This window comes from Fringilla coelebs (genome assembly GCF_963513975.1).
Source record: "Fringilla coelebs genome assembly, chromosome: 13".
In the NCBI taxonomy this organism is placed as follows: Eukaryota; Metazoa; Chordata; class Aves; order Passeriformes; family Fringillidae; genus Fringilla; species Fringilla coelebs.
Genome location: NC_140039.1, coordinates 15109229 through 15126893, shown reverse-complemented (window position 1 = coordinate 15126893; position 17665 = coordinate 15109229). Strand labels below are relative to the sequence as shown.

Sequence of the window (17665 nt, the reverse complement as noted above, 5' to 3'; positions counted from 1 at the left end):
GCCTCAGCAGAAAACAGTAAGATACCTGTGCTGGGAACCTGCAGTTTCCTTGTCAAATGAGATACTCATTATTGTCTCTTAAGAGAAACAGTTTGTCAAACCGTGGATGCTACCAGAACACAGCAGCTGAGCCTCTAAAAAACACATCAAATCTGACCCCTGACATTTGTCAGGAAAGGTTCAAGACACTATTCAAGTTATTGAAGAGCTAAGAATTAATAAGATGGACTCATGATGGGACTCCTTGTAACCATAAAGAGACAAAGACAAAGAGAAATAAAAGAGGGTCATGGGTGCCCTGGCCTTCACATCTTGGTGGGTGTGAGGTGGCAAAGCAGCTTTTCATTGTTATTCCTCTATTTCCTGGACTTGTACACCCATACTGAGACTTTCTTGAAGAACTATGAGTATTTCTCCATCAGATTTTGCCACTAGTTTTTAAAAATACATTATGAATAAACTCCATGACAAGTTAAAAAATGAATTTACTGTCATTTAAACCTACAACTGAACACACCATGATTTGAAAACTGGGAAATGTTTCTTAAGTCTTGTAATCTAGACACAGCTGAAATGATTGGCATCACCTCTGAGAAATTTTACTTATACTGAAAATATAAGACATGAACTACTTCTGGAAATGATAGTAAATGTATCAGCTGCATTGGCCAGCTGTTTTGGTCCTTATGATCTGTGCTTCTCTGGACTGTGGTCAAAACTACACAGAAGCTTTGAGCTTTCCCATCAGGTCAAGCCTCAAGTGGCTCTGTACTGACCTCACCTCAAGTCCTACTGACATCAGTGCCACAGCATCCATTGTGCCCATGGGCTGGGCAAGGGAGCACTAAAGTCACAGCAAGACCCAGAACAATGCTCCGCCCAAGGGCAGGAAAACTCTGACACAAAGGAGAGGAGGAGGTTAGAAGAGAAATTTTTATTCATGTCACTGTTGGATATCATCTCAGTTGCACAGAGCTGCCCTTCTACAGTGCTGTTGGGGAGCAGGTCTTGCTAGGAGAAGAAAGGAGAACTGCTAAGGGATGGATGCGTTTTGGCTTCATGGTTGCAAAACACACAGGTGTGCAGCTGTGATGCTGCTGTTGTTGTTACTTTCCTGACTCTACTGGAAAGGATCAAGTCCAGAAAGATTCAGAAAGACAGTCAGATGGTGACCCAGCAATAGGAAGACCAAACAAACAGAAGCAGGAGCAGCTTTGTTGAAGAGATCCTGCAAAGAGCAAATGTTTTAGAGAAGAGATCCAGGCAAAGATGATGTGTATGTGGCCAAAATTACCTGAGCATGGAGACAAAGGGAGAAGATACAGAGAATTAATTTTGTTGGGCAGAATGGCAGGGGAGTTTTCAGAAATCTGCCATTGATTACAGATGCATAACTGTTAGGTACAAGGCTTATGTGAGTTGAGATTCAAAGCTCAGATGTAATATCCAGTGGGTGACTCAGATAATGATAACTCCTTTGTCCTATGTTTCTCTAGATCAAGCAGCGCAGATAATTACGAGTAAGGATAATGATTTGGATCTCAGGGAGAATGTGCAGATAGGCACACACCTATGGGTGATGTGGCTTCCTGCACAATAATTAAGTATGTAGCCAAGGGAAGTGAAATAGAAAATGGATAAAATGATTCCTCTGCAAGAAGATTTTTAGATGTCACACCTGAAAAGTTGCACTGTGTGCCTATAGCAGGTAGCTGGCAGTCTGATTTAGAGCTCATAGACCTGAGAAAACAGAGGGTTTGCACAAACAAGAGCAGGACATTGTGCAGAAATAAAAACAAACACTACCTGTGATTGTGCCAACCCATCACGGAGCAGAGCAGTGGCACACAGAAACACCAGGGCTCTTCTGAAACCTCGAGCTGGGTCAGGACCTCGCTGTGCCTGGCTTCCAGGCACACCTGGGCCAGGACCAGCCAACCCAGACCCACTCAGTTCCCTCTGCCCAGAAGCTCACTGTGTGCTGAGATGGGTCTTGGCAAACCTGCTGGACATTTTCAGCCACTCGGCTGCTCCAAATTGCCATCAGTGTGGCTGCTTGCTCTTAAGCAAGGGTGGAAGTTGGTCCACTGAACTGTAGGAGGTAGAGGCACAGTCCCACAGGGACCTAGGCAAATTCCTCTTGTGAAGATGGGGTTTCACAAACTAACAAGGTTACTTTAAAAAGCTTGTTTCTGTGAAAATGCCGCTTACATTTTGCTCCTAGTATCAACATGGCAAGTAAGACTTTCTCACACCCTGCGGCAGCTTCCAGAGGAAAAGTTCAGAGGCTTATCATTTCATCAGTTGCCATCAGTTTAAAGGAGAATTTTGTCATTTCATGTTCTTAAGGCATTTCAGTGGGCTGTCTATGTGGGAGCAGCAGCTGACGTCAGGGAAGACTGTCATCTAGCAACAGGTATATGGGGGAAACCAGCCCACTTCTACAGTTCCAAACAAGGCAAATGCTGCCAACAGCTTCCAGATCTTTCAAGGCAGTATCTCCCATATTTGGAAAAAGCCAACATAGCTGGAATTCTTCTCTACTAACTTGAGCCTCATGGCTGAAAGTATCCATGTATTAACTATTATCCCTGATAGGTAATACACACAGAGGGAGGTCCCTACAGAGGGATATTTGCCTTTTGGTGGCCTAAATAACTTTAAAGTCAGTGTCAAGATGTTCAAATTCACCAGTTCATTCCCTTTTAAGGTTTTCTGGGCATCATTCAACTTCAGATTAAGGCCCCTCCATTTGAATGTCTGTATGCAGGTGTTCCTCTATATCCATTATACCCACAAAAATGTTGTCATTAGATGGGAGTTCAAGGGTTGGATTCACTTTTGCAACCAACTAGACTACACTTCTTTCTAAGGCTCAGTTCTTGACATCCCTTAAAGATCATCAGCAATCTTTGCAGATTTTTAACTACAAAGCTCCTCAAGGTATCCTGCAGCATTTGCTCAGGGGATGCCTTAATCTGCAGTGCCCCTTATCAGGGGTGAGCATTACTGAGTGACCACACCACAGGGAGCACTGCAGTGACAGCAGCATCTTGTACCTCACAAAGCTGCTGTGCTCTCTCGGCCTGGCTTACTCTAGTCATGGGAAACGTCCCCCAAAGACCATATTCTGTTCCCAGTCACTTTCTGCTATGTGCCAGAAGGGCTGCTGGAGAAGCACTGGTGCACATGCTGCCCTGACAGTATCTGCTGTCTGCATGTTTTTAATGGAATTTCCTCAGCCTACACTACCATTCATATGAATGCACTCCAGTCTTAATGGACTGACCATCAAAACATCTCTGTGCAACAGGGAAGAACCACTGTCTCAACAACACACACTGCAGCGCGAGAAGATGGAGCGTTCTGCTGGTTTCTTATAGCTAAGAAAAAAATTGTCTCAATTACAGTGAAAATACTGCACATTGCCCAAAGAGGTTTCTGTCTGAAGGGAGAATTTGTCTCCTTCCAGTGCCTTGTAGACATAATTGCCTGGGTTTATGCTGTGCCAGAGTCCAGCTTAGCCCAGCCTGCCCTGCCCCACAAGTTTCAGGGAGGTACCACAGGAGAGCAGGCATGGTGGAACCATTGAACTGACTGCCACAAGCAGTCCCAACAGGCATTTGTTCCCCTTGGTTTCAGAGTAGGAAGCATGAGGTACTCCAGCTATTTAAGTATTTCTGTGAAAAATAATCACTGGTGGTCTAAGATTCAAACCTGTCGCCTCCTCTACCCTAAAGGAGAAGGATGACTTCTTGCTAAGGACATGAGGTGGCCAGGACATGCATTTTAGTTTCCAACAGAAAGGAGAGGGGACAATAGCACATTTTCTTTATTTTCAGTGGTACAGCATCAGACTGCAAGGCAAACTGCCTAAGACTTTCTGCAGGAATGTAATAGCTGACCTTTTCTACTAGTTCCCATGGGTACTTTGAAAGACTCTTTCTAGAAATAAGTCACACATGTCTACTGAATAAAATCAAGGAAAATATAACTGGACTCTTTCCCTTTGCTAGGAAGCAAGTTTCTTCAGGGTCTCAGAAAAGGCTCTGAATGTTTTCTTGTAAAATGAACCTAATTAGCTACAGATTGAATCCCAGATCGATGATGCAGATACAGAATATGACAAGGAAACTTAAAACACCTTCAAGAAACAAGTACAAGCCTTTGACAGACTGAGTCAATATAACATTTTTGGTACCTTAATTCTGCCTGTGAGCCTGCCCATCATCAAACAAGGCAGTGGCTGCAAAGGCCACGGTAACACCAAGCTGCTCTCTGTCATCACAGCTCCATGGCAGCTGCATCCTGCACTTAATAATTCCCCAGGGAAATGTCTCATGAAGAGAGAATAGCACTATACACTGCTTCCAACATCACTCTGAGTATAGCTGAGAGGAGAATTTGACCTTTGGAAACTTTATTAATACCAAATTAACAGATGGCTTTGGACTTTGAGATTGTTTGCTTGTCCCTGTGTCTCACTGTCCTTTCTGAGAGCCCCAGATTCCACCTCTACACACGGTGAAAGTGGGGGCAAGGCCCCCAGCCTCAAGAGAGCAGGGGAACTGAATATCCCTCCTCTGCAACCTGCCCTGCTGGAACAGCTGCTTTCACCCTGGATGCAACGTCTCTGTGTTTTCAAGACTTGTTACTCATGTTTTTGACATTTTGCAAAGGTTATTCTGAAATTTCTATTAAAACTAAGTGGGAGAGGTGTCTGTGGAAAAATACAGCATTGGCACTCGGAGCCCCATTACAAAGCACATTAAATTAAATGAAGCAGCACCGATAGAACAAATTTCTACCAAAACCCCATGATTTATCACAAGCACAACCTTCCCTTCTTTATGTAATTAATCCAGACTCCAAGTAGCACAAACACAGGAGATTAAGCCAGTCTTACCTGGAATAGGTATAATGGGAATACTTTCATTGGGGACCACACGGGGGGAACTGCTGTCCTCCACATAGAAATGAGCAGTCTGAAAACACTTTCTGTTAAAGAAAAAAGAAAAAAAAATAAATTCAGGGTGTGAAAAACTGTTCTCTGAAAAAAACTTTTGCAGATGTTCTGTTTCTCCATTTCTGTTCCACACTTTCAGATATTATAATTTTAAAACACTGATACACGAAAACATGTTTGCTTTCTACGATTACAATTCTTAGTCTAGATTCTGATGTGCTCTAATTCACTCACATCTGACATCCACCCATCATAAATGCCTCTATACATTATTGCTAAGTACTATTGAATATGAAATTATAATAATAAAAGCTAGTGGCTGCAAAACAGGTTTCAAATACATCATACAGAAAGGTACTGTGCACACAAGAAACACATTCAGCATACAATTCAAGCCCAAATCCACCTAGGACACTCAACTTCCAGGGAAAATACACTTACTGTAAAAGTTTCTGCTGTGTAACAGCCACCACAGCATCTGTAACGGCTTCGTATCATGATGTTCTGCTATGAAAGTTATCCTTCAAACATTAAGGTTTTTTGTTTGTTTGCTTTTTAACACTAATACCATATAACCTTCATCCCATCCTCCTCCTGCAAACTTGTATTACATATGCTGGTACACAAAAATCCAACAGACACTTCCCTTGGGCCCCAGGACTCCTCTCTAAAAAGGCCTACAATGAAGAGCAGAACTTAAATCCACCTGACTCTTTTTTTACCTGTATTTAATGCAAAGCAGAGAGCACAAGCTGGTCATCACAGAAAAGGTATTGAGGAGAATAACATCAAGAGATCCAGGGAGACTCTGCATGGTGATGTTAACTGAGGCAGGGTTTTCCAACGCCAGCGTCACTGCTCATTGCTGACTTAATGAGCTGCTTGAGGCTGGAACTGAATATTTAATGAGCCTTGCTTGGTGTGAGCAGCTATTGTGGCAGGAGAAGGGTCTGCTCTCATCTGTCGAGGCACTAAACAATAGCAGCCCAGTGCAGAAAGATCCCCCTCACTGTCACCCTTCAACTGCTCCTCAGCACCTGGGCAAAGTTTGTGAGGGCCTGGTGAACTGTGCCTTTGCCAAGCTGCACGTTCCCTTGCTCAAACACATTTGCACATGTGGCTTCCAGGCTGCTGCCTTGCAGTTTCTGCAGTTTGCTGCTCTGCAACTCAGCCTTTGTGCTCTCCCATGCAGAGCCCATCGTCAGAGCAGAGTCATTTGTGGTGCCTTTGTTGCCAACATCCATACATGCCAGGGAGAAAAAAAAGTTTCTGAAAACCAAACCACTCTCTTAGGTGAAACCAGGATCTAAAATTATCACAGGTGCTTGCTTTCCATGCATCTGTACTTTCTAATGCACGGGCACAGTGCTTTGTAATGCAAGTACAAGCTATGGCAGCACAAGTACAACTTCAGACAATACAGGAGAGCGTGGATTTCACAGCATGGAGTCACTGTCTGGGAGCAGCTTTTTATCTTCAGGCATGATGGCTTGCATTCTGCAGAAGTTTTATATTTTAGTGAGTACACTTTTGTTAAGAAACACCATAAGGTGAATTTACACACGAGGATGCAAGATGTGCAATAGTCTCACAGCATTTAAAACCATGGTTGAACTCCCCCCGCCTCACCACTTGCTCCCTGTTCTCATTTTTTTTTTGGCAGCCTTTATTTTGGACAATGAACACCCTGGGGGCACGCAGTGGAATAAATCAGTCACACATAAAGAAGAAACTATGAATATGAAACAGGCAAAATGTTCCTGATTTTGATGTATTTGGGGCTCTTTCCCTTGAGTCAATACTACAGAAATCCTTGAATGGCTTCTCCTGGTAATGAAGGCCTTAAAAAGGTGTTTGATAAAAAGACAGACCTTTATGCAGGGATTTACAGGATTTTTTTAAGCTGATGATATTGAAGAAAAGCAATTTTTTTTGTTAATTTGTTATTTTATACTCTCAGAGGCTCTGAAAGGCTGGCATTAAGATTTTTATACACAGTCATAAGATGGCTTTTTCTTAATAGCTTCAAAACATGTAAATGTGTCAGATAATCACACTGTGCAATATTTTAAGGCCCATGATGGCAATAGCTGAATACCCAGCCCAGCACAACTCTGCTGAGCACTATGTTGGATTAACAATGTATTGAATTAATATTTCACATAGTAAGCTTTGCTACAATCATTAATGGAATTAAAAATCCTACATTTTAGTCCTGGAAGAATTTCTGCAGCTGTTTTGCAAAGACAGACACCTTAGACTTTGACTAAAGGTATTCTCAAGTCACAAACATCACACTCTTGTCTAATGTATATATGCAATGCAGCCCTTTCATTACTTTACAACACTGAATACTGGCACGTTATGTGAAGACGTTTCTCAAACTTTTTTTTTCCTCCACCTGTTCATAATAGCTGTAAATATTTTAAGTTTACCCTCTACAGCTGAGCTTACTGCACACAGGCCATTGCATCCCTGTCCCAGTGACCTCTTCTGTGTTTCAGACCTTTAAAAGTTCTTTTACGGGTTTAACAAATTTGCTGAACGAATTTTCCATCAAGTTCTGCTTACTGGGTCTATTTCCCATTCTGGCATCTTTCCTCTGTGCAGCTCCAGGAGGGAACACATCTCAGGGTGCCAGGCAGATGACTCCAGTTTGGATAATGTCCATTCTTCCTGAGTAAGGAAACACCTGGCCCTAAGTGGAGCCTTTTGGAAACTCATGTCTGGTTTACAGTAATACACACTGAGAGCTGCCATCAAGGCTACTGAGAGGGATTTCAGACAATTCAGTATTTGCCTCCTCCTCCAGTTTAGGATGCTCCTTTCTATCTTTTGGCATTTCCCCTCCCCATTACTTTTTCCTCCAGATACAAACCTTAAGTGGCAGCAGTTGCTAAGGCTACAAGAGGCAGTAAATCTGAGTGTGTACATGGGGAGGGCTGGATAAAGGAAAAGGATGAGAGCAGGAAATTGCTTGTTTCGAGCCACCAGAGAGAGGAGAGGATGCCGGGCTAGACAAGGTCCAAATCCACACTTACTTTCACATAAGAACAACAGTCTGTAACTTTTAACTCCAGTGTGTATGCATGGCAGGTGTTTGCATATCGGTGCCCATTTACTCAGGAAACCAACACTATCAGCAGAAAATAATAATGGGTCTTTTTTCCTAATAGAAGCAGTCCATAGTGAATGCACAACTGGGATTTGTCATGGCATAAATGATTATTAAAATCTTAATAACTGAAACACTAATTTTAGAATAATTATTGCATTTCTGCAGCATCGGTTGAGAAAAACAAATCACAACCTTGATCCACTTCTAAAAGATTTTGGGGAGCCATATCTTTTCTGTGAAATACCAGAGTCTGCTGTCTCTGAAACATGCCCGTGAGCAGTGAAGCACACCAATTTCTCTAGCCCCATATGTTTTTGTGGCTCTCTTTCCCTGGGGTACAATAAATGTGCGAGATTGTGGTGATCAGACACACAGTTGTCACATATGGACCCAAATGCAGAAGTAAAACACTGCAAGATTAGCATCTCCCCAGAGAAGCAGCAGAGCCAGGGTCTGGAATGCAAAGACAATGTGAGGGAGAACATCCCCCTGCCCAGAATCTTTTTGCAGAGATACTGGCTGTGAGTTACTAAAGCAAACTAACAGGATGAAAAGCCCAGAGAAGCAGCCCCTTATTACTAAGATGAAAGCATAAAAATATGCCAAAAGATGGTCCTGATTAGCTGGGTTAAATGCTTGTTCCATCTCTGTTGACCAAAATACCAGATTAACTTCTCTGTAAGAAGAGATGCCTTGTGGGATTTTGACACTCCAAACAGGTTTCCTTGATTATTAGTTACTAAAGCTCAAGCAGCTTCTCCCTTATGCTCCTCTAAAAGCAAGAGGGAGAACAAGTTCACATAATGGCCTGAAAATATGGATGCATTTCATTTTTGTGTAGAAGGTGGTGCCTCAGAGTTAATGCAGACACAGCTTAGCCACAGACAATGGGAGTGCTGGGAATTGCTCCAAGGGCACTGCCTGGCCTTTACTCCTCCATAGTGGGGCTAGCACAGGCAGCATCCCCTGATCTGTGATGACAGGCAGGATCTGTGAGCTCTGGAGCAGCCAGGGCAGGGAGACGAGGAGCCAGGATTATGGTGAGGAACAAGCAGTGGCTGGCTGGAGTCACCAGGGCAGTGGCTGAAGACAGGAAAAGCCAAAGGGGAATTCTGGGGACATTCTGGGGACAGCCAAGAGCCAGGCCCTGCCTCATGCTGAAGCTACCAGCACATTCATTGCTCCTTGTTCACTTGTCCTTCTTCCAGCTGTTGATGTTGGCTGGAGCAGTGTGTATTCCTTCTCCATGGCCAGCCAGATTTATATTACTTTATTTTTGTACTAGCATCTAGGAGCTCTAGGCTCTCTTCCTGGGTCATTACCTACTAAAACATGGCCAGTTTGGGGACAGATGCTTGAAAGGGTCCTGCAGGCCTATTCACAACTGTCAGAGCAGGGCAAATCTTGTCCTTCAGGCACCCTTCATCCAGAAACAGCCTCTCACAGACAGAACCTCTGCAGAATACGTGTTTATTAACAGAGGCCAATAGTCCCTGCAGCCATCCTACTGTTACACAGAGTTTCTAGCTGGTGGGAAGAACTGGAAAGATGGAATAGGAGTCAGACTAGGATCTGTAAGGGACCTCTAAACCAGGCTGCACAGGACATGGCTTAGTCTTTATCAAATGCAACCTGGAAACAGGCATTCATTCCCTATGCTCCTCCATCATGGGGGTGTCTGCAACCAACTCTTAAACAGGGATGTAAAGGCAGGAAACGACCCCCTTTCACTACCTCTGTACATTCATTCCCACTTTCAATAGAAGAAAAGCTGCTTCAGATTCCCATTGAACTGTTTTGCATGTTTTTCAGGAGACACAATTAAGATTGGTTTCTGCTGGCACCAAAACCAGAGTATGTATGCAGTCAAGTGTACTAGTAACACATGGCTCTGCACTTTAAACTAACTTCACTATTCCTTGGCAAGCATTTGTCACTGTCAGAATTGGCAATGACTCCTCAGAAAAGAGCACAGACTTCAGAACAACAGAAGTGCTGCAAATCATGACCATGTCACCAGCAGAGCAGTGGATGGGAGCCTGGACAACAGCTGTCTGCAGTCTGTACTGCTCTAGCTGGGGTCATCAGTCACTGATTTTTATGAGCAGTAAAACTGACTCAAGCGTTAAGAAGAAAAAGAGGAGAGAAAACCACACAAAAAAAGCTGATCTTATGAATATGAATAAGTGACCAGCATGGAGCAGTGATATTACATTCATTGTATCAGAGAGACATCTGCATTTATTATTTTTGGCCAGAAAACAGCTTATATTGCCCTAATTTTCTACAGTTATTTTCCTTCACAGGTCTTAATGACCAGAATTCAAAAGCCAAGTTATAAAAGAACCTGTGCCATGCTGGAACAGTAAAGCACTGAATGCAGAGCAAACTGGAGCTGCTGGAGGATGTACAAAGCAGGAATGCATCAAACCCAGGAGAATAAAGGAGGAAAATTTCCCTACAGTAATGCTGATTTTCCAGCAGATCCCTCCTGAAGATTGCTTGCCTTCTCCCCACAAAGCAGTTTCTGAGCAGTGTTGAGCATCACCCAGATATGGTACCTGGAGAGGTCTGGATGGTAATGCGTAGTTTCAGAAGTGCATGGCATACCAAGCCATGTTATCCTAGACAGAACAGGGAAAAGTAGACTGTCTCTTTCAGGAGACTTCCTCTGGGCAATGGGAAGTGCTTTTCCACATTAGGGAGTTGACCCACACAGATGCACAAAAGTCTCCAAATGCTACACACCTGTCCAACCACAATATTCTGTAGTATTGTAGGGAAATAAACACAGGAAAAAGGCTAGGAAATGGCAGATGGAAAGAGAAAAAAAAGAAGGTGGACAAAACTTTGAGACAGTATTTGTGCTGAAGAATGCACCACTAGTAAAACTGTCCAGTAGAAAAACTAATCTGCAAACAAGACTAGGGATTTCTGACACAAAACGACAGCTAATTTAATATTTATGGCCTAAATTTGCCAGCTGACTACACAGCTCTCCAGAAAATTAGAAATCCTCTTCTCCCAATCCTCTGAGATGCTATCCTGCACCACGGAGCAGACACCCATTTCTAGCCCAAACAGTAGTGAACTCAGGTATTATGTGAGAGATCATTATTTTCAGAAGGGCATTCAAATAATTAAACAGTTAAGAAATGACAACACCCCCAGATGGGCTGCCTGCACGTCCTCCCCCTTCATCAGCTGCACAACCAGAGAGCACCCAGGTGGCCAGTGCAGAAATGCACTTAGAAAGCTCTTTAATTGCAAATCATGTGGTTAAATCTTAGTTTAACTCAGCACAAACGTTTTCCACGCTTCCTTGTCCCATCGCCCTGGTGTCCCTGGAGAACAGCAAAGGCAATGGTGAAACCTTATTTGTGATGACACTTGGCCCTGTGACACTTGGTAGCTAATTACTCTCCTGGTGACCTCTGACAGGGCCAGAGGCACCAAACCTTCCGCTCCTGCTTGAATCAATACCCACAACATCTGCCTTGGACACACTCAGCAATTTTACAGATGACTGAATGGGTTTACTCATCAGTATTTTCTACTGCAAGAGAACAAGCTCCTTGGTTATCTGTATTACCACTGAGAACTTTCATGTCTTCAGGCAGAAATCGGGTAGACATACCTCTAGGTGGTAACTTAAAATGGTTTAACATTAAGCACAGCTTTAAAAACCAAAGGAAAGCCTGACCATATTAATTTTCTTCTCCCTGAGCCAAGTATTTATGTAATGCAACATTCATAACAAAGGCTAGAAAATTACAGAGGGAAACAAAGACATGCCTTTTCCAATCAAATAATACCTCAGGCACTTCCTATAAAATGTGTGCTTCCAATGCCCAAAACATCATGTAATATTAAAAAGGAGCCTTAAAACTTTCTGACAAAAGAAAGCTGGATTTAAGCAGGTGAAGAGCTGTTCCATAATCACAAGAGCCACAGCAATCAATGAAGATTGCCTCTTACTAGAGAGGTGCTTTTAGTGGCACCTCCCAAGATCTCAAAATTTGATAGACTTGATATTATCATTTCAGGACATGAATTCCCTTTGGGATGATGAATCTTAGGAAAAGAATGAATAAAGCCAGGGTCACACACTGGGACATTAAAATGCAAGTAATTTTAAATGCAAAGTGTAATTTCTCTGGATTGGACACAGTGTTATAAGAGAACCAAAACAGAGATGATCCAGCCTAGGAGGGTACAACAGAAATGGAGACAGCAGTCTCTCTTTGGATTATGCACATAAATGTCCCTAATTACTCCCACCTAATTACTCTCAAAACAGAAGAGCTCTGCTACTGCCTTTACAAAAAATATTCTTTTCTTCCTCCAAATGGGACATCAGGACATTCAACTGACAGATATGTTAGGTATCCCAAGGCTCAGCCTGGAATCTAACACAAAAGTCTTGTAAAAATTTAAGCACAGCTTGTTCCTCAGTTCTCATGTCCCTGCCCATCTTCAGGCAGAAATGCCAGTTTGTTAAATGTAATGAAATACTCAGTGGGAAGCTTCATCTTTCTCAACACATGTGTCCATGTGCACCTGGACTAAAACTGCATGGGAGAGCTAGGAAAAATTCCCAACACTGCTGGACATAATTCATGTTTAGCTTATCTGGGGCCAAGATCAATATTAAAAGAGTGATTATTTCCTTTTTCTCTTAATCACTGAGTATTTGGAGGGTGTGCTTTTTTCACTGGCCACTTCAACAAGAAAAAGCTACTTTAAAAATTTCACGGTCTCTCTTTTAACTCTGTTTAAAACACAATTAGGAATGGCATTACACCTTTGGAAGCACAGCACAAAGGAAAAGAAAAGAGCAGCTGCCACCAAGAGCAGAGCAGCAAATCATTTAGTACCTGGTAGATAATAGGAACACTGAAAATACACTGCCTAGTGCTGGTGCTGTAACAGGGCTACGTCCATCACCTCATCACTAATACAGACAGACTGGGTGGCAGCCAGCTGGTTCTTCCTCCCCACCCATCTCGCTGAAAGCAAAGATTTGTAAGCCTCCCAATAATAAACCTGGACAGAAATCTTGAGGATCATTAATCTCACTATCAATCAAGCCATTTGGAGATTTGCTTCTTGCAGTCGCTGATGCTAATCAGGGCCTGAGTGGAGAGCTCTGGGGAAGCCTGGAGTGTGCATCTGAGGAATTGCTTTAATGAGTTTCTTGCATTCAAAGGTTAACAAATGTGACAAGGAAACACAAATATCAGGGCAATACACTGCCAACCACTGAACCAGACCACTGAGAGTTAGCATGCTGTGTATTGTGCTGCAGTATGAGGAATACATCCCCACCTCATATCCCAGTGAGACCCAGGGACCTCTCCCTGATGCCAGGGAGCCACGCAGGTGCTGAGAGCTTCTATTGTTCCAGCACTGCTTCCCACCTTGGGCACAGCTCTGCACTAGCAGACTGTGCTGCACAGTAGCATTTGCTGAAGTGGTTTCTGGTTAAATCAGGCAGCCAGCATGGTGTGAACATCCCCACTGGGCTCCCTTCACCAGCCACCACAGACCCACATCAAATAACATATCACAATGAAAAGTCCCCACATCAGCAGGACCCTCCCAGCAGCATCTGTCTTAAACCACTGTATTTTCTGTGAGAATGTTTCTACAAAATAAATAGCATAAACAACAACAGCAACATAAACAAATGCCCAGATAATGCCAAAAAGGATTCAAAGTATGAGGTGTGTCAGAAAAGTTATCACAATATCTATTAACAGGCTTCTAATTACATAGAAGAGCTAAGAATTAAAAAAATCATAAAATAACAAACATAGAAGAAATTTTCCATTTAAAAAATAAGTTGAAATTATTTTGAAAATTAGAAACAGAAAACTAGAAATGGGTTTTGTCCTCATGACAAACTTTTTTGCACTAAGCACACAGGTATGCAAATAAACATTGCTCTCCTGTTGTCTTGATCACTGTGTAGAAAGAGCTGCTAACCACAGGAGCAGAACATTTTGATTCAGGACAAAAGTTCATTGCAGATAAGCAAAACAGGAGAAATTCACTCAACCCGTGTTAATTATTAGAGCCCTTAACACCAGATACAGTTTAATGTATTTTCTATTTATGGACTGTTCTCTTTACTTGCACTACTTCTAAACCTTAAACTTATCTTTTATTAAGTGCTTGATAACCTTGCAGTGTTGATAAATGTGGGACTGGGGGGAAAGGAGAAAAAAGCCCCACAAGAACTGCAGTTCACATCTTAGGAAAAATGTGTTTCTTAAGGTATGAAGAAATGTGCCTGGATGCACGAGGCACTCGCTCAGAAGCAGATATGTAATTAAACACAAGCTCTTGGCTCTGCATTTCCCTTTCTTGAAGCTCATGAAGGGCTGTGGCTGCTCTGGCAGACACAATGTCCTGGAGGAACAAAGTAGATGTCTGCTCCCAGGTGAGCTGTTCAGCTCTGGCACCTCTAGCAATCCACATCATTTTCCTCCTGCTGTATTCATGCATTTCATTTCTGTGCTCTGATGTGATCTTTGGTGGTCCTTTGGCTGCCATCAGACTGTGAGCTTGGGAGAAGAAAAGACAGGAGCCATCACCATGGCCAGCCAGACACATCCAGGTGTGCAGCCAAGGGAGATTCCAGGAGGGACTGAGGTCCTGCTGTTTAGACCCACCCCAAATATTTTTATCTCTGCTCATATCTGGGAAATGTAGTAACAAGTTCCTGTTTTATTCTAGTGCTTTAATTCAAGGACTTTTGTGAGCTAAAAACATTGAAAATGCAGACTAAACAGCAGAGTATTTTGCCACTATTTCTGGTAGTTTTGTCCCAGACATTTGGTTTCAGATCTGTGATTTCCTGTCGAGAACACACAAGTGTGAAATACTTGTTGATCCGTTTATTCATTTGCCTCCTGGCTGATCACAGCCATTTTGACAGAATGGATAAATTGACTTGCTCCTTGTTGTTTTTTTCTTTTTTTCCCACATGCTTCTCTATCAGCCTGCAAGCACTGCCCTGGCTATCACTCCTACACCCTCACTTTACATTCTGCACCCTCCTTTTAGAGGCTTGCTAAGCCAATTTCACACAATACCCAGGTTGCCTGAAATGCCACAAACAAACTCTTGCTATAGCAGCTTCTGCAACTCCATCTGCCAGATGAAAACAATACATAATATTTAGAGAAATTATTTTTGAACAATTCAAACTCAATGAATACTTTACATCACTCTTTATAACACAAGATATATCTGATAATTGCACTTGGCTTCTTGAGGGAGGACTTAGCCATTTCTCTACAGCACATGTCAGCAAACCTTCTATTTTTCCAAATCATGAATAAACACTGCAATTTGGAAAGGGGACAACTCTTGATCATCCTCATTGAGGAAATGGCAAAGGTAACAGCTTCAAGTGATCAGGCAAAAGCTTGTTACATCAGCAGAAGATTTTCAGTGCAAAGTAATTTCAGCAGGCTAACAAATGAGTCATTTTTCTCCTGCAGATATGCAGCAGGACTGTGCATTAATTGATGTGTCCTTTATGGCAAAACACACTGTCTCCCTCTGGAGAGGGAGGTCTGGAGCAACAGGATGCAGCGTTGTCAGGAAAAAGCTGAATAATAAGCAAACTTAGCACCACATAGTAGCTAAATGTTGATTCATGGACATTATGAGACATTCAAGGGGACAGGTCCCAAGCTCCAAATTATGCTCCATTCTTGTGATTGCCCCTGTGTGATCATAGCAAGTTTGCACAGAATTTGCTGCTCCCTCTTCTAATTGTATTCCTGCAAAGGGCATTTTGCTGTGCCACAAGCTTGTCACTATATATCCTGCTTTAAATCCAAACCACTCAATTAATATTAAATTCCATTTAATATAAAAACATTTTTTTCTACCCACACAATACAATCAGCAGCCATCTCATTAATATGAATTTCCCAAAACGACCCACTGATGTTAAGATCTCAGATACAGCTAGTAACTTTAGAAGGGGAAATATGTGAAGCCAAGAAGGTCAAGAACATGAGTTGTAACAGAAAGCATTCAAGCCATATGTATTCAACTCACTCTTTGCAGAAAGCTCAGTAAATACAACAAGATTTCTGGAGAGCAATGACAATGTCAATGTTAATCCAGTCACCAGAACAAAATAGTGAGGTTGCCAATACATCGCTCTCTGGGATGGGAATTTGCTGTATTTGGCCCACCAGGGGAAAAAACTCAGGAAAGAGGATGGAAGGGGAATGCTTATCCCCTGCCTCGTTTCCCCAAAGAGGTGAGCTGCCTACTTTCCATGTTTATGAAACACAAACAAAATCCAAATCATGATACTGAGAACTGTGGATAACCTTAAACCATGGGCTAAGATTAAAGTCCCTTTTCTTCAGAATCCTCCTCTGTGCTCACCACACAGGAATCAGTACAGCCTGTCCCAGCTTTACAGTGCAGAAGGCCCACTGGACTCAACACTCACTGCCCAGGGAGTGAAAGAGAAGAGGGCTGCAGGTGGGTTTAAGTGTTTCAAAAATGCTGGTGTAAAGCTCAAGGATTCCCTTGCACAGTTTCAGTGCAAGGAAGCACTGGTAAGGAAAGAGAGGATCCAAGTGCAAGCTCAGACCCTAGAGCCAGCACTGCAACTCACTAACACACAGACTTTTCATTGCCCCATGGGCCCAGCTGCAGCTTGGTGAAATGGGATTTTTCCTCCTGTGCTCAACCATGCCCTGATGCTTCCTCATGCAGAAAGATCCTGAGAGTGAGATTACACAGCCAGACACAGGGAGATGAAGCAGCAGCTGAGAATGTGCATCTAATGCAGTGATCTCCTCTGCTCTCTTATTCTCTGCACTTTGAATAAAACCAAGCTGCAGGGACAACAGGTCTCTTTCTAGTAGTCTCCACCTGAACCTTGAAGGGGACTTGTTCTCTGTAGCTCTGTGGCTAACAAAACCACACATTGAACTCTCACCTTCTGCTGTCACAAAGACCTCAACTAATTCCCTGCAGCACATCAGCACTGCCTTTGAAAAGGTCCAGGCTCTGCAAAAAAACTACACTTATGGGCTTTAAAAGATGTCAAGGATTTCCTCACAGAGATGTCAATATAAATATTTCTTCATCCCATCAACTTTTTTATTAATCAGATCACACAGGGCAACTCCCTGTGTGGCACCACAAAGGGCTCACCCCATCAGCATAAAACCTTCCAAAATGATCACCTTGGCTTTGCCACTGGGATAACAATGCTTTTACACCTCAAATTAAAGAGATGAATTGGCAGGGCCTTGGCAAATCAATATGGAACAGCAGACACCTAACTCCAATACTATTTCACTGGCCCTTCTCTTCCCACAGATTGTTCCCACGTTCACAATAGGGTATGGTAAACCGGAGAAAGGAGAAAGGACTCCTGTTGTAATGCTGTCATCTTTGTGCTTTGCTTTCAGGGCTCTCTTCTTCCAGATTTTGAAGTACAAGCATATTTTGGAAGCACAGCAAAGCCCCAGCCACAGGCTCTGTCTCTGGCAGCCAAATACACTTCAGACAGTACAGAGCCCATCTAGGTCAGG

At 42.8% G+C, this 17665-nt stretch overlaps 1 protein-coding gene across 1 annotated transcript in view; it reads right to left on the bottom strand.

The window, feature by feature from the left end:
* Positions 1–17665, bottom strand: part of PTPRG (protein tyrosine phosphatase receptor type G) — a 391447-nt gene that overhangs the window by 37641 nt on the left and 336141 nt on the right. The window contains exon 14 of the mRNA XM_084214136.1: positions 4907–4998. Within this exon, the coding sequence (XP_084070262.1) occupies positions 4907–4998 (92 nt within the window). The remainder of the gene's footprint in view (positions 1–4906; positions 4999–17665) is intronic.